This window comes from Phalacrocorax carbo, chromosome 18 (genome assembly GCF_963921805.1).
Source record: "Phalacrocorax carbo chromosome 18, bPhaCar2.1, whole genome shotgun sequence".
Lineage (NCBI taxonomy): Eukaryota > Metazoa > Chordata > Aves > Suliformes > Phalacrocoracidae > Phalacrocorax > Phalacrocorax carbo.
In genome coordinates this window covers 11,379,228-11,401,062 of record NC_087530.1, presented here as the reverse complement: position 1 = coordinate 11,401,062, position 21,835 = coordinate 11,379,228, and the positions used below count along the sequence as shown (strand labels likewise).

General features: G+C 44.5%; 1 protein-coding gene across 3 annotated transcripts in view; it reads left to right on the top strand.

The window, feature by feature from the left end:
* Window positions 1-21,835, top strand: part of PNPLA7 (patatin like phospholipase domain containing 7) — a 126,677-nt gene that overhangs the window by 72,749 nt on the left and 32,093 nt on the right. For all 3 annotated transcript variants that reach the window (XM_064468892.1, XM_064468889.1, XM_064468891.1), the window contains exons 24-27: window positions 127-295; window positions 1,405-1,587; window positions 2,178-2,296; window positions 19,991-20,147. In XM_064468892.1, coding sequence (XP_064324962.1) covers window positions 127-295; window positions 1,405-1,587; window positions 2,178-2,296; window positions 19,991-20,147 — 628 coding nt within the window. The remainder of the gene's footprint in view (window positions 1-126; window positions 296-1,404; window positions 1,588-2,177; window positions 2,297-19,990; window positions 20,148-21,835) is intronic.

Below are 21,835 nucleotides of genomic sequence, written 5' to 3'. Positions count from 1 at the left end.
AGACTGGATGAGCAAGAGATGCAGGTCTCCAATGCCCTCCAGAGCTTGTGCTTGACATAGAAGATTTTTCTCTACTCTGTGATATAAAACCCATTTTAACTGTTTTTTTTTCTTTTTTGTCCCCAGTATCCATGAATACCGGCTAACTAGCTGGCTGGGACAGCAGGAGGATATTCACCGTATTGTGCTCTACCAGGCAGACAGCACCCTTACTCCCTGGACTCAGCGCTGCATCCGGCAGGCTGACTGCATCTTAATTGTCGGACTGGGAGACCAGGAACCCACTGTTGGAGAGGTGTGGAAATGGCTCCTTCCCATATTTGCAGCGTTAACAGTCCAGATCAAAGGAGGTTGTTTCATAGTCATGAATTTTCCTGGGTTTAATACCCAGTGAAGCACAAATAATGAAAGATTCCTGAGAAATGTGTATTAATGAAGATCCTCTGAAATGGCAAGTTTTATGTAGAAGTATTTCCAGCTAAGTTCTTTTCTTCTAAAGAATCATTTTGACCAGTGGTAAATCAAAAGTCAAATAGCTTTGAAACTTTGTGTTTCTGTCCAGAATTTTGTTGGAGGATATCCAGATAGAGAGAGAAATTCTGTTCTGCCTGGATGGAATTTGTGGTGTGTGCCTAGGAAAAAGTAGATGTGAATTGTATTGTATGAATAATTTAATATACTTTATTACAGATTGTAAGCTGTCTTTTGTACAGTTTTACAGGTTGTAAGATGTATTTCCCTTGCTATCTATTTTTATTTTTGATATTTTATTACCAAAGTTGTTTGCCTAGGCACATAAATTCTGCAAGAAATTTAAAAATGAGGTCACAAGTGGGTTTTTTAGGATTGTGAAGTGCTAAGTCTGACCCCCAGAGAGCCTGGGATGGTACCATCTGCAGCATTCTTGTGTGTCACTTTGTGTTGGTTCTTCATGACTGTACGTGGGAGGCAGGAAGCACAGTAAAAGCAAGTCACCATCAGTTGCCTAAAACAAAAAAAAAGTAAGCAATGCAAGGAGTAAAAAGATCTGATTGGAAGTGAAAGAACAAAACAAGTTGAACATTTGTAGGCTTAAATATGACTTGGGAAGCAATCTCATTTTGCATGAACAGCGTGTGTCTGTGCTGTGCATTTAATGGTCTGTGTTTAGCTAAAAAACATTCATTTTTAAGTAGTCAGGTTTAAATCCTTATCTGATTCTGTATGCCATGGAAGCCCACAGCTGACAGCATAGTTGTCTAAATCAGTCCTGTTTGAGGGTTCTTAGTATGCATAGTTGTCTGCATATTCAGATAGGAACAGGAGTTGGATGTATATATATATGTGTGTGTATTTCACAATGCAGTATTCTGTTAAACTGATAGTGGAACAATAAATCCCTCTGGTGTCTATAATGTGCTGTAGCTGGAGAGGATGCTGGAGAACACTGCAGTCCGAGCCCAGAAGCAACTCATCCTGCTCCATAAGGAGGACGGGCCTCTTCCTTCCCGAACTGTGGAATGGCTCAACATGCGGAGCTGGTGTTCTGCTCATCTTCATCTCCACTGTCCACGCAGAGTCTTTTCCAAAAGAAGCCTGCCCAAGCTGGTAAGAGAGTCCTGCTTTGTTGGCTGGTCCCTTAGCTGTAGTACCTTACTTGTAATCCGTGTATCAAAGGCAATCTGATGTAATATTGTTACATGCTATTCTGATGTGCAACTGAACGCAGGTAATAATTCTCTTGAATCTGTTTGGCCTCAGTTTACTATAGGAAATGTAGGGATAAGGGGCTCATATCTTCCTTACGGATGCGTACTTGGCTGAAGGCAGTAAATACTATCCCAAGGCCATATTGATAGGTGTGTATAGGCGGTAGAGCCCTTTTAATTGGGAGGATCCCCGGGCTTGTGAAAATCATGCTAAAGGTAAAGCAGAGGCAGACTTGGGATGCTTCCCAGGAACTTCAAATCCTTGTCAAGAAAAAGAAATAGCTACAAAGAAAATACTGAGCTCTGATGAAATTCCTCCAGCTACTATGAAAGTATGAGGGATCCATATGATCACTAGAACTGTTTGGATAGTCCATTAACCCTCTTCTCGTTTGAAGAACAGCTATCCGCTTTAACAGTATGTTGTTGTCTGGTAGAGTAGACTTTACCCTGCCTTTAGAATGACCATCTTCTGCCTCTCTTCTGCAGATAGAGATGTATGAACGTGTATTCCAGAAACCACCGGACCGTCACTCTGACTTTTCTCGCCTGGCTCGTGTTCTGACTGGAAACGCCATTGCGCTGGTGCTTGGGGGTGGAGGAGCAAGGTAGGTGGCTCATCCTGGGCATGCTGGTGCCTTGCCACCAGACCACTGTCACTGGGCTGCGACAGGTTCTTCAGGGTAACAGGCATCCTGTAAAATCAGCGCTGTTCTGTCAGCAGTATTTGGGGAGGACGTTGAGGAGTAGCTTTTGTTACACAGCCGTAGCCTGCTGTGTGGATTTGTGCTTGGATTTCTGCAGAAGGAACGTGAGTGTTTGTGACCTCTTGAGCTCTCTCATAAGTTGGGCTTAATACCAGGAGATGACCGGGGCACTAAATATGACTGTTCTTTCTTTTGTTGGGCTACACTATGGATTTTTTTCTCATATGGATTCTTGTATTAGAAAACGGCCCACAGTATTTCAAAGGCCCCCAAAGCTGTTCAAATTTTGAGCAGCAAGAGGAATTATGTCCTCTAATGGGCAAGTGTCCTCTTCTTTATATTCACCCAACACCACAGGTACCTATATGCTTCTGACAGCCTTACTTTATGGAAAGATTGTATTTACAAAGACACAAGGACAAGGTGTTTGCTGAGAACTCTTGTTAGAATTCCATCTGAATTCCTGGTGAGCTTTGGAAATAAATTACTACTGACGTTTTTCTTTGGAATCCATTTTTACTTTGGGATTTTTATGTTGAGACATAGAATTTACCAGCCCTTTGTCTCAAGAGAGTGCTGTCTTTGTTGTCTTCATCACCAAGTCCTTGAAGGCCTTCTTTAAACCAGCATTTTGAAATACTGCTCTCAAAAAAAAAAAAAATTGCACGTATTCTGTCTATTTAAATCCATGGAAATATCACGTTTTTGTCTTTGGGCCAGTGCGTGCTTTGGGCGGAGTATTCGCTATGGTAAAGGTTAGAGCTCCTTTGTGACAGCTTGTTCTGATTAGTCACTTGATGGTGAGGCAGCCACTGCTTTGGCTGTTTCTTTGAGTGTCTGCAAAGATGCCTTTATCCTGCTTGCTTTCACAGTTTCCTCACCTAAGATGATTTCAGTATTTAATTTCTGAGATGAGTGCTATCCTGTGGAGACACAAAGTAAAACAGGAGGGGAGCTTCTACTTAACCTGGGTATCTCAGGAGGCTTCGAACCAACTGATGCAAAGCACTCATGTTTGCTGTTTTTGGGGTGTTTTTTGTTGTTTTGTTACAAGCTATCTGATATCTCTGTCTCTACTGAAGCCTGTGTCATGCTAAAATATGTGCACTTCTGTATTTCTGGCAGCACATTTTGCTCATTCCCTTCCTTTCTTCCTTCTGTAAACACTGCTGTAGTTTTTGCCAAGCTATTTATTTTTTTGTTCTACTACTTAATTTGCAAGCGACCACCTGCTGGTTTTCAAGAGCAGAGGTAAGAAAGAGCAGGATTATTGAGCCTGTGTGGTCCTGTGTTGTCCTCCTCCGCAAATCTGAGCTGCTGCACTGCTACTGCGTTGGCTTTGGGATTTCTGGATGCACACCACCCATTCAGCAACATGACCATGTCCCATTAGCCATTAATTTGCTCATTTTCTGCATCCATGCAATATGGAGGACTTCAAGAGGATTAAATGGCAGAATGGATAAATATGATAATTTCTTCTTTCTCTGAAATCCTATTTGTCATGGTCTGAAATGCTTTTTCTGGGGGTTCAGGCTGGCACGTGGATGGTGTCAGCATTGTGCTTCCACTGGAAAGGTACTTGTACCCAATTTCTGTAACTGAATTGTCACCTCAATTGTGGTTAGGTGAAAGATTGGGATTTTAAAAAAAAATTGTTTTCAAAATAAGAATATAATTAAGACTCTGGGGAAGTGCGTGAAATTACCCTGAGCTCTGTAAAAATCTGCCTTTGGAAGGTTCACAGGTCCAAGTAAGTTCTTACGTCCCTATGTCTACTAACAAGGGAACTTTAAGGGATTATGCGCTAGGTTCTTAAAATCATCCTGTAATTAAAGCCCGTTCTGGCTAAAAACATCTTGATGGGTCGCTGCACAGAATCTTGATAGTTAGTGTAGCCTTGGGATAATACACTCCACAAAGTAACCTCCTACCTTGTTCAAGAAGCATGAATCATACTGGTCGCAAAAAAGAGACAGAGCTAATAGTGGTTATTTCTGTTAAAGGTATTGTGTTCTGTGACTCCAGTAATATCAATTATTTAGTTGTTATTTTGGGAGTGTTTGTCTGGCTTCCCAGTGACAGCCAGTTTGAGAGGTTTTGCCAGAGTAGCTTCCTAGTAATTATCTTTGTGGTTTGTCATGACAAAAGGCACATAGGAGCTAAAGGTTTTCTTTCTCTTGTGAGTATAAAAATAAAACAAATCAAAGTGATACAGTTCTAAAATTACAGTGTTTTGCTTTTGCAAAGTGCTAACTTAATTTCAGTTAGAAACAGTGGAGCTTGAGGGAAGGAAAGGGGACTTGCCTTTAGAAAAATAATACCTTTGAAATGTAGTTGCAAGAATAATGACACATCAAAGCCTGCAACAAAGGCATAAACCCTCCTATAAATCATTCTCATGACCTTTAGCCATCCCACATACAGCCCACCCTTTCCTTGATTTTCTATAGTTGTCTTAGCAAAGCTGTTTGAAAACTGAAATATATGGGGAATAAATAATTAATACAGAAGTATCTGGGAATCCCTAGGGCTTTAGGAAGAAAAAAAAGGGTTGTACTGTTTCAGAAGACTGACTAAAGCAAAATTGTGATGACAAGCATTGTTACTGATTGTCCTTATTCTAGGAGTGAATTTGGTCCAACGTGCCTATTCCACATAGGCGTAATGGGAAAACACGAAACGTGAGCCCTGTTCTGGTTTGGTTATTTTGATGAGAAGCTGTATTTGCAGTAACGCACACGGTACAGATGCATGATGTGCATAAGATATATGCTTGCTGAGAAGGGAAGAGCTATTGTTAAAAGAAGTTACTTGCCTTTTTCAGATGTGCTATCTAAAATAAGGCATAATAATCAGCCGCATGTTCATTCTGGGAATGAACACACATGGTGCCAGAGACCTTTACCAGCTGGCACTTGTGGAGCCTGCACGTCCTGCCCCGTCCGTGCTACGTGATGCACGGGTGGACGGGGCTTTGCAGCACGTTGTGCCTTTCCCTTCTCTCCCCTGCCCTTTCCTTCAGGCAGAGCATTTAAGTCTTCCCCGAGGAGCTGCTGATGAAGGATATTTGTAGATATCTCATCAGGGCATCTTTTCGCCTTTTTCCATTTCTTTTTCTCCTCTAATTTATTATTTCACCTCAGCTCTTGATATGTCAAGTAGTTTTTTTCCACAGCGCTTTCTTGCTGACTCTAAGGGTTTGACTCAGACTCACACCTTTTCATTTCAGGCAGTTGGCCTGTTTCATCAAATTGTTCTCTCTGCCTTTCCCTCTTTATTTTCAGCTTTGGCCCTCTGAAAGGGGCGGATAGAAGGAGCAGCATATAGGAGAAGCAAGTTCTGCCTTTCTTGTTATGGAGGTATTTGTGTCTGATGAACCCACTTGTTTCCTTGTCTGTCTGTCTGTGCTCCTGAAGCCTGTGCCATGTGCTCACACTCCGTGCTTTTAGAGAAGGCCAAATGTGCAGATCCACCTACCCCCAGTCACTTTTTGGCTGCTGTGCTGAGCACAGAGACCTGGCTTTATCTTCTCGTTTGATGGCTTTACTCAGTGAAGAAAAGACTAGAAGAGTGCAGGAGGCAGATCTCATGAGTATTCTGCTCTCAGGAGATCACGTTTGCCTTCTGTACCCTCAGTGTTTGACTCCAAGACCACTGATTGCAGGAAGAATAAAACAAGGAGGCTTTACTGTTGCTGCATCGATTATGTTTGGCTGCAGCTCCAGTCCATTCAGGCAAGTCTGAGTAAAAACCTGCTTATCTGTCTTGTTTACCTTCTCCGCCACCAGACACCGACCCCTTAGCGCTGCTTTTCATCCAGAAGGCACAAAGAGGGAATTTGTTTGTGCGTAGTCTGCACTGGGACAAAGACTTAGAGTTTATGAGTAATCCCTAGCATAGTCAGGTTGGGCAAAACTGCATTCTGAGGCTGGAAGAAACCAAGGCATGTACAGGTCAGATTGTCCTATACACATGGGTCAGGCAGGACAAGGTAGGACATGCCCACGGCCACCCTGGGATGTGTGGATGCATGTGTGCATCTCCCAGTGCAGGTACAAGGAACTTTCATTTGAAGTCTGGGTCCAATGTTGGCAGCACGTTGAGAGGTTTCCCAGATGTCACTGTGCCCCTTCGTGTTTCTGAGCCATCATGTCAGAGAAGGATTGATTAAAAGCTCCCAACATAATGTAAGGAAAAACTTGAAATAGTAATTCTGAGAACTTCAGAAGATCATATTCCTTTTCTGAATGTTGATGCATGCTTTTAGTGTGCCAGTTTTGCTAGGAGGTGAGGAGCTCTGGCATGTGAACAAACCCTGTCATGTTTCCCCTGCTCCATCTTGTTTAAAAAGGAATTTGGATATTGGTGACCTGCCTATTCGTGTAAAATGCTTGAAGGTGAGTATGTGCTCTAAGATACTGTATTCCTGCTATAGGGTCTTTGCACATTGCTGTCCTCTGGAGCAGAGAGCCATCTGGGGAGCGCCCGACCGCCGTTAGCAGACGAAGGGATGTGTTGCTAATGTTCCACGGACTGTAACACAGTGCTTGAATTCCAGTCTCAGCAATTAAGTGGTATCAGGGTTGGCATTAAGTGCAGAGGCTGAATTTGAAGCATGCCTATGTGATGAGTCAGAAATGATTAATGAAGACACTACTATGTTTTGGGGATTGTTTTGTTTTTCTGTCTGGTTTGTTATTTTAACTTGGAGAGAAGCCTTAAAATGTACAAAAACCTTGTGGTCTCATCCCGGGTGAGGGCAGGCTGAGTCTTAATTCTTTTTCTCATGATAACTGAGGACAGTAGGTATTTTGTGGTTACCAAAACACCTGCTTTGTTATTTAGTTCCCTGATGCTTCCTACTTAATTGGATTTTGCTATGTTAACTGTGAGAAACTTCTCATTGCATGATGCAGGTCTTCAGTGTTCGGCAAGAAGACACACTGCAGGCAACAGAAATTCTGCTTTCACCTCCAGTGAAATTCTCCTCAGCTTTTTCTGAGAGAATCTACGAAATCACTGTTTTCTTTCCCTTGCTTGAATTGGTTAAGGAAAAGTTGACAAGCTGCCAAAATTAGTGAGCGTGCAAATACTCAGCAGCATAACATGGTAACACAACAGTTGGACTTACTGGGGCAATGTGCTGGAACGAAGGGATGTTAGAAATAAAACCTCTTCTATATTTGGGGCTGTTAGGTCTACCAAAGACCAAAGTCAAGCAGCAACACGGGAAGGTCTGGTTTCCAGCGCTGCTGCTATGGAGAGGAGCACTAGGAGCCGTAGCTGTGCAAGCTCTCTGTGACTGAGAGCTCTTTGGACTGTCATCTTTTGCTCCATGGTCCACAAAAGCACAGAGAAGCACGTCTGTTCCCTGAAAACAGGGAAGACTGCACAGAAAATGTCTAAGCTTAGTTAGTCTTCTAAGGATAGTAAAAGTGAAGGCTCCTAGGTCAGGACCAAGGTTTGCACACCATGAGGTGGAACAGGCTGGCTGGTGGTGCAGTGATGGAGCTGACATCTCATACCCCAGCCTACAATGTGTGATGAAAGATCTGAGGAACAAAAAGATGGAATTTGAGGTGGAAACGGTGTTCCAGCGACAAGGTACTGTCCTCAGGATGGACGGTGCGCCCACAGGACACAGACAATGAATTTCCCGTGCCGTAGCTTCCTTTCCTGCAGCGAGGTGATAGCAGTGTCATGGTTATGAAACCCCGATGTTCAGCCTTGGGCAGTAACAGAATCCTATGGGGAGACTGCATGATATTTTATGGTGCAGGTGCTTCAGATTCAGTTCCAGCAGTTAAGGAAGATTAATTCTTACTCTTCAGCTAACATGGGTAACTGACAATCCGAGGCTTTTTACTCCTGTCAGTGGGAGAAGTGTGTGTGGACGTTGTCTTGTAACTCCCACTGCAGAGATGCTGCACTTGAAATGGAGGTGGTGGGCTCGTAAGATCAATTACTGTGCCTCAAATACAGGGTAGTAACTAGAAGCATGGAGAGAATTGCTTTTTTAATCCATTAAATTTAACCACAAGCACCCAGATGATGTGTTGCAAGATGGGGGGAGGGCAGGAATTTGGTGTCTGAATTCAGAAGCTGCCTCCAGAGGTGTGCACTGAAAATACTGTCATAAAGAACATAGAGCAGTGTTTTTTCCCTACAGGATCCTAACCATACTCAATACAGGGATTACGGAAGGGATGAAGGAAAATCCTGTGGGAATTTCCTGGACTCTTGTTCCCACATAAGCTGGAACACAGAAAATGTTTTTCAGCTCCTTTGCAGCGTTCAAAACTTTGCATAGACTGAGTGTAATGAGGGGCACCCCGAGGTACGAGGGATAGGGGTCTGTGGAGCCCAGGTGTGCCACCAGTTCCTTGTGCTGGAGAATAGCAATACTGCTCAGCTGGAGAACTTGCTCAATAATGTCTTCTTCATTCTTCCATTCCTATCTAGATCATATGTAATCTATTGACCCTTCTTCATTTTCCACTTGGCCATGTGTCTTTGGTCTGTAAATCTCCATTTTCCCTTCCTGACACATCAGTGCCCTAAGGTGACCCCGTTTCTTTGCACCCTTTTCATTCCACTCTCATTCCCGCTTGTTTTCTTTACATCTGTGCTTTTGTTCCTTTCCCAGTCTTTGCTTTCAAGTCCTCTCTCAGAGGACCTACTGTAAAAAATCGAGTTTGCCAACTGCTTCTGCCATACTGCGGGTGTCCTTATTTGTCAACTTAACAGAAATGCACTTGGCTTTGAAATAATTCTCAGATCATGCAGCGAGCTTCAGGACTGCACTGCATTTTGCAAATAGGTTATTGATGGTGAAGTGTAAGGTTGCTCTCAGTGGTTTATGATGGGGTGCAGCTATCCCTTTCATTTGCTATTTCTGTCTCACAGTGCTTAAAACTCACAGCAAACAGAGGTCTGGCAACTTGAAATATATGTAAAAATTAGATTCTGATTCTTTGAAGTATCCAAAAACCATAGTCTGATAGAACACTTGTTCTGAAGCAAATTGTGAAACAACATTTTTACTAAAACCTTTGCTCTTCATTCTGACCATGGCTAGGGTGGTTCTGAAAGAGCAACAACAGCCTCTCTGAGGTGGTCGCGGTGGTGTGAGTTGCTGCAGCTATTAAGGGTTAAATCACTGAAGTGAGGAATGAGCAGTCAGGATTTCACTTTGTTGGTGTTCAGCTCCTGACGTCGTGTGGGCTTGAGTAAATGGCTTAAACACTTATCGCTTGTGTTCTCCTTTTGTAAAACGGGACGTTTGCCATCTCAGCTTTGGCATCTCTGCAGGTCACCCTTTGTAAATTGCTCTGAAGCACTTCCATGGAAGAGAAGTATAAACCATTACCATTAGGAGTTGTTTGGGGTTTTAGGAGGATATTATTATCTCTAAATATGTATGGATTTATGCTCCTGTCTCATGGGTTGCATGTGTCTAGGGAATTTGCTTGAAACCTGACATCCAGCCAAATTATTATGATAAAGTTAACTCTTTATTCCGGTATGCAGTGGCTGAGGAACAACCAGGCCGCTGGTAACCCTGTTTGTGTTGTCTGGGTACAATGTCAAGATATGGTCAACATTTTTGCTGGGGCTGTTGAGATTTGAGAGTATCTTTGCCTGTTCTGGGCAGCAAAGAGCCCACACAAGCAAACCCCGTAGTCCCTTGTCAGTTCTGGGCAGCGGCAGCGCAGGTGTCGTCTTCCCCAGTGCAGAGGTGCTGTAGGAGAGGGGCTCTTGTGGAAGCCAGTAGGTTCCTGAGTAGCTGCCTCTGAAACTGAGTCTGCGCGGTGTGCCAGGTCCTGATCAGTGGGGCGGGTGCGGGGGTGAGCATTTGGTGTCCTGGAAAGGTTAATGGCCGGACGTGGTGATGTGTGATCTTGTAGAGCTAACGTGGGTCCAGCACTGTCCTCAGGCAGGAAGGCAGCCGTGGTGGTGTGGAAGGCGGAGGTCAGTGGTGCTGGGCTCTGCTTGGTTTGGCTGAGCTCCCTGTCTCCAGCTTGGTGTCTGGCAGTCCTGTACGGAGCCAGTCTGGCACAGATTGGGTCCTTCTACACTCAGTTCACACCATTTCCTAATTTCTACTTATGCAAGATAAGAGTGAGGTTTTCTTGCAATTATTGGTTTTTTCTTTTTTCTCCCCAATACTGTCAGGCAGCATCCATGAAATTCATGTTTCATTTCCGATTGCTTGCTCAAGATACTGAGATGGTGTGTAAGAAACCTGCTTTCCTTTTCTGTAGCAAGGCAGGTCTTGAAGAACATGCACCACTAAAAGGATCCCGTTCCTCATACTCATATTGCTGTAAAGGGTGTCAGGAAATCATATTTCAAGAACTGAAATATGAAAGAAGCTTGAAAAATGCTTCTTCCCTTCTTTCAAACGGAAGAATCAAACTTACCGTCCAGCGTCTGCAGTCTGTCAGTGGTCAGTAGCAGCTGATGAAGCATGGAAGTATCAAAATGATAGGAAAGAGGCTGAATGTGCTTTGTGTCAGGGGAAAAAAAAAACCTGAATACTTGAAATATCCTTCCTCCTGTTCCCTTTCTTCAAAGTAATCTCTTTGTACACCAGGCCAGATCTGTCTTTTGACATTTGGAAGGGCAGAAAGTCAACAGCCCCAAGGTTAATCCTGTTGACCTTTGCATTCGTCAGCCCATGGTCTTCACCCTCCTTTGTGTACGGTTGCCTTGCTGCTGGGGTAGGTGCATTTCAGAGGAAGGGAAGCTATTTGATGACCTGTAATATGTTTCTGTGTATGTAGATAGATATCCGTATGTCAGTGCACAGTGGAGTTGTGATTTTTCTTTATGATATCCCTTTTTGAATCTCAGATTGATGTATGGGGTTTTCAGACCTTGTAACTATTCATATAGGTGTTTGGAGAAGTGGCCTGTGCCCTGAGTGTTTTTGCTCTTGTCATGAGTAGAGCATCCATTGCAACAGGCAGATAAACCAGACTGAAATCTGAATTCCAGTGTCAGCCACGCAGTCAGGCTCCTGGATTCCCTATGTCTTTCGAAAAGCAGATCTGATTCAGGGCAGTATCCAGGAGCTACAATTACAGAGAAGAGTCTAAACTCTGTAGGCTTAAAGAAAAAATTACACCTTTGACTTGGTGTTTTACTTTTGGAGCTGTTTTGTAGAGGCTGAAGGAGAAAGGTAAGGAATGTGGGCTCTTCCTTGGAAAGGGTGATGATGACTTACATTTGGAGACCTAGCTTGAGTCTTGTCCATGTCAGCCCTAGAGTATATTGTTTGAACAAACAAAACCCATGTCCTAAAAATAAAACAGTGAGTTCCGAGTATTTGCTTTTGTTGAAAAAACCTCGTGAGATGTGGCTGTGAGCTCATACTGAAGGCTTCAGACTTTCTGTTTGCAAATGGTTGATAATAGACTGCAGCGTAATTGCTCCTAAGAGGCTTTGCTTTGATTTCTTCAGGGACGGACCATCTTGTGTATTGCCCGAGAGCTCAGCCATATTAATCATGTTTATGCATCCATTCAAAATTCTGCCTCAAAGTGCAGTTGTCTTAAACACAGGCAGAGATATGTGGCTGTTACCAGATCTGACTCCTAATTGCTCAGTGAGTTGTGCAATAGTTGGGTCATCACGTGCACATAAAAGCCGTGTTCATATGGCTTGGCACCCACGTAATGCTTAATGATCTGATTTTTCTTTTTCCCATCTGTAGCATCTATGTAATTGCTCATTTGCTCCCATTTGCCATGGAGGTTGAAGATTTTAATGGCTTCTATTAAATCCTCCAAGCGGCGGGAGCTTGGGAGCCATCTACTTCAAAGTTATGACTTAAAAAAAATAAAAATTAATTGCAAGTGGTTTATTTGGACTGTCCTGTCCTGATCTGCAGTCTTCAACCCACCAAACTCATTTATTCATAGCAGTACTTTGATATACGGATGAAATTAAACAAGGAGATGGTGGAGTTGTGGTTTAACTCTTGTAACTGGTTTTGCATCTCTTTTTCTCAGCTGAAAAACCATGTGCTGTATTACAGAGCTGCAGATTTGAGGGAATAGTTTCCCCATAGCAGTCGTAATACTCTGTTGGTGAGTCCACGTCCTTTCAGGAAGTTGGTAAAGCTCTTGTATTGCTGTGATTTTTAGGAATCTCTGTCTAACCTTATCTGGGCAATGAGCTTTCCTGTTAAGAAAGAGGAGGTAGAAGAAGTTGTAAGTAAAATCACAGCTAAAATCTTTAAAGTGCTATGTTTTTGTCTTATTTCTGCAGCTCCCAGACATTGTGCTTTGCTGTGGTTTAACCCCAGCTGGCAGCTCAGCCCCACACAGCTGCTCACTCGCTTGCTCTCCCCCTGTGGGATGGGGGAGGGAATCAGAAGGGAAAAAGCGAGGAAACTCATGGGTTGAGATAGAGACAGTTTGATAGGTAAAGCACAAGCTGCAGACACAAGCAAAGCAAACCAAGGAGTTAATTCCCTCCTTCCCACGGGCAGGCAGGTGCTCAGCCATCTCCAGGACAGCAGGGCTCCATCGTGCGCAATGGTGACTTGGGAAGACAAACGCCATCACTCCAAATGTCCCCCCTTCCTGCTTCTTCCCTCGTCTTTACATACTGAGCCTGACGCCATGTGGCGTGAGACCTCCCTTGTGTCAGTAGGGGGTCGCTGTCCCAGCCGTGTCCCCTCCCAAGCCCTTGTGCCCCCCCAGCCCAATTGCTGGTGGGGTGGGGTGAGGAGCAGAAAAGTCCTTGGCTCTGTGCAAGCCCTCCTCAGCAGGAATGAAAACATCCCTGGGTTATCAGCACTGTTTCCAGCACAAATCCAAACCATAGCCCCATACCAGCTACTATGGAGAAAATTAATTCTACCCCAGCCAAAACCAGCACATGCTCAAAATGGGTTTTTCTGAGACTTAACAAGTAAGTCTCAAAGGGGTGGGGGAAGAAGGATACATTTGTTTTCTAAAGAAATTATCTTTCTTTGCAGATAAGTAAATTGTTTCTTGGCTCAGAGTAAGAGATAGAGTTTTGTTTGGCATCCCCAAGTGGAGTGATGGGGGGGTGCAGTTTGCCATTCAGCCTCTCTTCCCTCCTTTCTCCTCCTGCATGCACCTGCTGGAGCATGCTGCTGGCAGGTGGGATCAGAAAACAAAAACCCCAGTGTGTTTTCTGATGTACTTTTTTTTTTTAAATCTGGCTTTATTTTGTGGTTTTTATCCTCTCCAAAGGTTTATGCATGTATCCCTTCACCCCCCAGGACTGGGTAGACCTGACAGCCCTCCTGGAAGGGCTGAACAAGTTTTGCTGATTTACTTCTGTGTCAGACACAAATCTCTCTGTTTAAAGCTTGTTCTAAAGTTAGTATATAAAGCAGGAACAAGATCAGTGCTAAAAGGACATTTTATTTGGGTTTTCTTGCAGGAAGGTATTTTCACTGGGGTTGTGATAAATAGGAGTTGCTTTTTCTGCCGAACGTGCCTGCATAGCGCTGAGTGCGCAGGGTTAACGTGCAACCTCTGCAGCAGGGCGAGGCTAAGGGGAAGATGGCTCCTTATCTCCGAGTTAAGGAGATGGTGGGAATCTGAGGGGAAAGCTCAGTGGGAGGATGAAACGAGGCTGTTGCTAATGGAGGGGAAGACGGGAAGAATTCAGGTCTCTGGACCAATACGTGGGTAACTGGGGACAGTTTTAAAAATGGGCAGTGGACGGGAGAAAGCTTCCTTCAGGGCAGCTGCTGGGAAGGATCCTGTTGGTACCTGGGTGTTAGTAGCTGGATGCTGGGGCGAGAACCGGATAATGCAGGATTATTTCCCTCTATTTAGCTTAGAAATCAGGTTTAATTAATTAATGTTGTCCCAATAGGAAACTTCCTGATAAGCATGCAGGTAGTGCAGCAGGAACAGAAATGCAGCGGTCTGCTTTCTGTTATCCTTTTGAGCTGACGGCTCAGTCACTATGATTGTTCTGGCAAATTTATGATACTGGGAAGTTTTATGGCTGGGAAAGCTGGGGAACGGTGTTATTGGAAAGGTACAAGCCTGACTAGTTCTTAAAGTGATGTTTGTATGTATTGTTCAAGCTGCAACTGTTTGAAGGTGCCAAATCTGAGATAATACAGATACAACTTGTAGAAGACTTGCTTGATTTCAAAGTCAGTGACTGTGACACTCAATGTCAGGATTAGCAACAAAATGTACCAAAAAATGCTTCTTTTTACATAAAAGAAGAAACTTCTCTATCTCACATTTCCAGATATCACTCTGTATTGCCCTTCGATTAAATAACATCTAATCTTCCCCCCTGCCCCAATACCATGAGCACCTCCAGCATAACGCTGAGAAGGTATCCAACGCCACCACCACAAAAGATGTTATTCAGAGAACAGTTCTGTAGTGCATGTAGCTGTGTTTGTTAGTCTGAGACCCACTAATTCAGTGACCAGCCCCAGTTTTTGGGGTCCCAGGCTGAGAAGTGCAGGTGAGCCTGCGTGTCGTACCTGGCGGTGTTTCGGGACGTGCTGTCCATTCCTGTGGGCTGGAAGCTCAGTCACCTTCTGATATTTTTAGCACTTTCAAAGCAGCTTTGGGGGGATGGTTGTCCAATGCACCACTTTTGCACGTCTCTAAAATGGATATAGTAAATACCTATTCATCTGCGCTTGCCCTGTAAGCTGGGTAGTCTAACAACTGCTCGTAATGTGCTTGGAATCAAAGCTGTTATATGAAGGAAAAGCTGGTTTATTTGTATAGCTTTGCTTCTTTGGGAGTTTTCAGCCTCTGTTCAGGTTTGTTAGGCTCTAGTGAAGCTCAGTGATGTCCCCTTGGCAACTTCTCTGTTTTTGTACCTACTCTGCCACTTAGCTACGTCAGGAAGGTGGCGCAGCAAGCCATGTGTCCTGCTCCGAGGAGGACACAGTAGAGCTGTGCAGCAGCCATGACCTTAATCCTGTTTTTAAAGAAAGGAGAGAACACCTCTTCAGTGCATTCAGAGAGGCCTGCTTCGTCCTGATGAGTCAATTAGGAGAAGAGGTGGGCGCTGGGGAGGCTGAATACCTGAGCTGTATTTTCTCTTCCTTTCTGAAACTGAAGTGTACTTCGGAGGTGTGTGCATCTCCAAGCTGCAGCCTTGCCTTGCTGCTCTGTTAGTCACTGTCTGAAAAATGTGTCCCCTCTCTGTGCTCCTGGTGTCATGTTTATTCTTCCTAATGCTGACAAGCAACGTCCTATTGATACGTTAAACGTGGCTTGTGGAGAAAATATTGGTGCACAGTCTCTGGTTTTGTATTAATTGTATTTTCTTCAGCACCCTGACCCGAGCACAGGGGACCTGTACTTCTGTACTCCAGGCCTGTATTCCTGCCGACACTTTAATCTGAACTGTCCTGATGCATTTGCTCACTTCTTCCTGAGAGTCATATCTAATCTGAGCCCTGGCAGGCACGTGTGGAGCGGACACATGCACGTCTTGCAGAAGGATTTTTCTTTTATCAGTTGTGCTCTGGCCTTCGTGCATTTCAGTCACATGCCGGTGGCATTTCCCCAGGGGGTGAAAGCAAGGGCTTGTTTCAGGAGCAGGGATTTTCCCGCAAGACCTTCTGGCAGAAGGTCTGTGCTCTCTGCTTGCTGTGCCGTGTCATTTCAAGGAAGCACATCTTTAACCCCATAACTCCCCTCCCTGTTTCCTGGTTACTTATTTACGATCGTTAGTTCAAAGAAGAGACGGCACTTGAAATTTGGGAAGCACAGCACTGCTTTTGGAAGCTTTTTAAGCATATTGTAACCACGAGCTTGGTAAGTAGTGCAGTAAGTGGCACTGCGGGGCAGCTGGTGCACAGAGCAGCCTGTGACTCGCCTGGCTCCGATCAGGTTGTGAGGCAATGGCAGGAGTGACAATGGACCATGGCTCTTATTTCCAGTTCTTCCTCAAACCGGTTGGTGCTGTTTCCACTCTCTCTGCAAAGGGCACTAATTAATCAGGGCTGTGCCAGGGAGTGATATAAGATGGGAAAGAATTTTTGTTAATATATAGACTCTGTACTACTTGGGCAAACCTTTGGGTTCTGGTGCAGATTATTTGAAAGTCATCTTCTAGGTCATTTGTCCTTGGTGCCAGGAGTCCCTGTCACTGTTTTGGGGACAGGCGTTAATCCTGGCAGGGGAAATGCTCCATCCAGCTGCACCGTCAGGCGGCTTAAGGCAAAGGACAGCTGCATGTGCGGCTCCAGCAACATACTGTGCATCTGAGAAGCTCCTTCCTTGTGTCTAGGTGGCCTCCCCTGTTCCTCCTTACCTCTGGAGTGAATGACACTCAGCTCCATGTCAGCCAGGTCACCGGCGGCTCCCCGTGCCTTCCTCCGCTCCACGCGAGCGCTCTGGCACTGGTGTGTACACACGGCATTGCCACAAGCAATCGTCCTTTGTACTCTTCTTGCCAAACACTTGTATTTTCACACGTTTTCACATATTGCCCTAAAACGGGACAGATCCCCTGTGAAATTGTGCCTGGTATTACAAGAATCCATGGGGATCTTTCTGCGCTAGCACTCTGACTGTTAATAGGGACGTAGCTCCTGGCTTCAATTTGTTTTCCTCTTTAGCTGTAGTATGAGAGCTGCCCACACCGACTCTCCGTGATGCACCGGCAGGTTGTCAGCGAGCGGGATGCCTGCTGCCTGGCAAAGCGCCGGCTCCGGCGCACAGCTTCCCTTGGCAGCCTGCCCGTGTTTACGTGCGCTGTGAGCTGCAGAGAAGTGGCCAAGAGAGAACCAACTGCGAAGAGTTGACGAAAAGTTTCATGTAGTAGCATTGCTGGGGTAATGATGGCCTAAAGCTGTAGAGAGGGGAAAAAAACATTTAGGAAGAAGTAATATCTTTAGGAGGCTGGGAGGTACATGGGGGAATTGGGTGGATTCAGGCACATTTGCCTTTCCTTGGGATTTTAGTTTGGATTCAAAAGGATTCAACCACGAATCTGTTCAGGATGCTGGACCTGGAAGAATCAGCTTTGTAGTCATGTGTAAATGCATAACTTAGTCTGGCAGTCAATAGGAAGACCCTTTCTGAGCAAGAAAAGTACTTTTATTCCCATATTGCGGGTCAGCGCTTTTGAAATCCATGCGTCTGTTGGAGACACGTGTCTGTTACCCATTCAGCTGGAAGGCTGTGTTATTGCCAGGGACTCTACCAACGCAAGACACAGAGGTGATGGCTTGCCAATAGAAGTAATAATAATCTTGTGTTATTTAGTCAAGGGCATCGTACAGCAAAGTAAAAACAAATCCAGAGTAATCGCATCAAAACCCTCGTACTTTAGGGGTACATGAACGCATGAATGAGGAGATCCAGTTTCAGAAGAGGTTAAAGGGAGAGAATCCAGTCTGGAGATAGTCCTGGCCAGTTAAAAATTGCCCTCCAAGCAGGAAATGCTTTACAGTACTTAACATGTCTTAACAAATCCACATGATGTAGGCTTTCTCCAGAAAGCAGGTTGGATAGTGCAAGGTCTGTTCCTCAGCGGAACATCGGTGTCAGCTACTGACTTAGACGCAGGGATAAGGCAGCAGTAAGTGCCAGGCACAAGAAGCAGATCACAAAAATAGCTGCGATCAAAAAGCTGAAAAACAATGGGTTCCTCTGGCAGGGATAAAAATAGAATTATTTTAACCTAAGGCATCTTACGAGAAGAAGCAATAGTAAAGCGGGAGAAGGAGATTTTGGAGAGGAAAGCCAAATGAGCCATTTTCTGCTCTTGGATTACACCAGCGCGGGTCTGTCATTGAAGTCATTTACACCAGTATAACCGAGAACCTGTCTCGAAGGATTTCAGCAGCTGGAGGGGATTTATTTAGATGGAAAGAATGTGTTCAGCATAGCTTGGCCAAATGACACCTATGGTGGACTTGGCAGCTGTTAGCAAGTATTTATAGGATGTAAACAGCAAGGGGAAAGAGGACAGAAATAGAGCAAACTGGGGGGAACAGAAAAATGGGATGAAAATGGGAAAAGGAGGATTTTACAGCTGTATGGTTTAGACTGCAAAGCATCCATCCAGGTAGCATGAACTAATTGATTAAATTTATGTTCATTGGACAAAGCATTTGAAGCTGTAGGCCATAATTTTTACTGATAAGGCAATGAGCCTCCACTGCTATGTTCTCTGCTTCTGTAATGGTTCTGTAGAACGGACAGGGATCCCCCTCCCGTTAGGGTCAGAGCTGTTTATAAGGTCAGATCAGATGCTCCATCTATGCTGACTTTTCTGACAGTAGGTAGTAGCAATTGCGAGTATTGGCAACAATTAGCAGATTCTGAGCTTCCTGACCGCAAGGTTGCACCTTGATTTTTCATATTTAGTAGCCACTGACAGCCTGATGCCTTTGATTCATCCAGTCCAAGCTTAAATTTATCTGTGATTTAACCTCTTCAGCATGTGGTAACTGCAGTTTCCCCAATTTGTGCTTGACACGCACATGTCCGTGTGTAAATTCTTTCCTTTACATTAAACTTTCTGCACGGTGATATCATTGGCTGGCCCTGTGTGTCTCCTGTCAGTCATGACCTTCCCCAGTTGGAGATTTGAGTCTAGTTTCTTCTCAGGTGAAGTCCTTTCCACATCCTGGTCATGTTTTGTGCTTGTCTGTCATTTTCTAGTTCTGCTATTTTTTTTATTTTCTTTTTTTTTTTAGTGAAAAGTCTGAGCTTGCTTGCAATTTTCAAAGTGCTGGCGCATCATGGATATTTGTTCTTATGTTTACTGTTTTATTCTGGTTTCTTTGATTTGCCTTTTGAATTTCCACTGAACACTAGGTTAATACTTTTCAGAGAATATTCTCAGTGGTTCCAAAATCTGTGTGTGAGCAGAGGTAGTTAAGAGCTTGCTGCTGCAGCGGCATCGCTGCTTCTGTTTTTCTCTTGTCTCATTAGCGCTGAGGTTCATCTGTTGTTTATCCATCACTGCTCCATGTTCCTTCTCTACTTTTTGAAATCAAGGAATACATTTACGGTCCTGAAGGGACTTGTATGATCCTCAGATGTTGCCTCCTCATCTGCTCCTTTCCTGGGTCTGTGCAGATGAAACTTCTGCCTTCTCATTGCTGTTTGTCTCTTCTTGCTCTTCGTTTTCCATCTTCAAACGCATTAATAATCCACGCAGTGACCCATCCCATGAGCCCAGGCTGGCTGAGTTTCTTTGAAGAATCATTGCAAAAGACTCTTGTGGAAAGGTCTCTGAAATCCAGCTGTTCTTGGCTGCTTTGGAAGAGCCCTTATAGATTTTTGATGCATTGCTCCCATAAAGCCATGTTGACTTTTCCCTTGCATGTCCTCGGGCTTGATTCTTGGCTCTTGTTTTTCTATCACTGTCTTTCGTACTGAAGTCTGGCTGGGCGATCTGTACTTCCTAGGATCCTCAGGGAGTCTGTCTGAAGATTTCTGCATTCATGACACCTTTTTCTGGCATTTAGGCTTGTTTAGCAAGAGATGGGCAGTTCAGCTAGTGCAGACTCGAGTTCCCTTAGAAGCTGGCATTCGTGTTTTTATGCTCTTTGTGTCTGATAATGTCGTGTCTGTTTTTTCTCTTTTCTTGACACAGGGGATGCTCCCAAGTGGGAGTTATCAGAGCGCTGATCGAAGCCGGCATCCCTGTAGATATGATCGGAGGAACATCTATTGGTGCGTTTATGAGTGCATTGTACGCCGAAGAACGCAGCTACAATCAGATGAGGATCAAAGCTAGGCAGTGGGCCATGGTAAGCATTGGAAATGTTGCCCTTCTCTCCTCAGATGGAGTGCAAGAGCTTAACCGCGAGCCTTAGCGGGCAGCGATGCACAAGCGGCCCCCCAGGGAAAGTGCAGCCAGCTGCACTTCAGTGCCTGTACGAGGAAAAGGGCCCCTGCCCGGCGGCGGGGGAGTGAATTGGGCAAGCTGCTCGCTGTCACGCTGGCAGGCGACGCGAACACCCGAGGAGGCCAGAGTCAAATGCTTGTCTTTGCTCTGCACAAACTCCAGTCACGTTATAAACGTAGAGTGATGTTGTTTAAGTGTGTTAGCCTGTGTTTATCTTTGTTTTATCTTCTCTTTTTACGTGCTGGAATCTGTTTCCTTTCCAAGTCTCAACAAATGTGTTTCTCTTTTGTATAATTTTCTCTCTTTCATTCTCACATGCTGTCATTTTTCAGTGGAACTGATTGACAGAGGTAATCCTTCTCTAAACTAAATACAAAATGTGTAATTCACGGTGTAGCCCGAGAATTCCAGAGCGGTGGTACTCTGTGTCAGGAGAAATTTTTAACATGAAATATTTAATACAAGCAAAACCATATTTTCATAGTTAAACTAAGGTTTGGGAAGGTTGTTTCAAATAGTGACTTCTGTGACTTACAGGATGTTGGGGGACGATTGTACTAGCGCCAGGTTGCACCTGGTTCAAACTGACTAAGGGTGAGGATCAGCATTGTTTCTGAAATCTGCTAGTTAGTGGGACTCCAACTTTGTACAGGTTGTACCAAACCCACGTTTTCCCGTTTGGTTTTCTTATTGAAAGGGAAGCACCGTGGGGAGTTTTCTTGATTGGATTAAGTTCTGGGTCTGCTTAGATTTTGAGTTTTAGGGGGAAATAGCAGTCTGTAGTTGGCACATGTATACGCTTACCTTTCCCAAGCGTCTTCTAACCTGCCACGGCTTTGAGACAAAATCAGCTGTGTCTTGGTAAGATGCTGCTTACCTTGCAAGCTAGATAGTCTGGGGCATTAAAATACATACTGAGGCCCCAGCATGTTTGTGCTCTCCTGGCGGGCAGAGGACCATGGGACTCTGTTTCACCTTCCTGTCACTGTTTGCTAGAAGAATGTGGATTTTGTGCTTTTTATTTAAGAACTGCCTGTGCCTGGCTGGGTTGGGAAGCGCCCAAAACACAAACTGTTTATGATACAGAGCAGTTTGCTGCAATCGCAGAAGTGGAGGAGGCTTGAGATTAAGGACATAAAAACAACTGTACTGAATCATATCAGACATCCATTTAACCTTGCACTCTTTATTTCCCACATTGGTCACTACCAAATGCTTCCAGGACAGCTTCTGGGCAGGGCAAGCGTGTGGGGATACCTCCCTGCGATGTTTCCCTAGCCGCCAGCAGTCCATGGCTCACTGCGCTCTCCCCGTTGCTCCTGGTTAGGGTAGAGTGATGGAATTTTCCTCAGTGCATTTGACCAGAGGATTAACTCCTCTTGTTTGTTAACTTGTCAGATCCCTCCTGCGCAGGGGGTGATGCAGAGCTGGAAATGCTGTTTTCTAGGCTTCTCAGGGCTGTGCTCTTACTGAAGCTGGCTTCATTTTCAGCGTTGCAGCTCTTGAGTTTGCCAGCCTAATCTGGAATCACACTTTTACCAGAAATAGTTAAAGATGAAAAGACGAAATTTAATCTATTGATTAACTTTT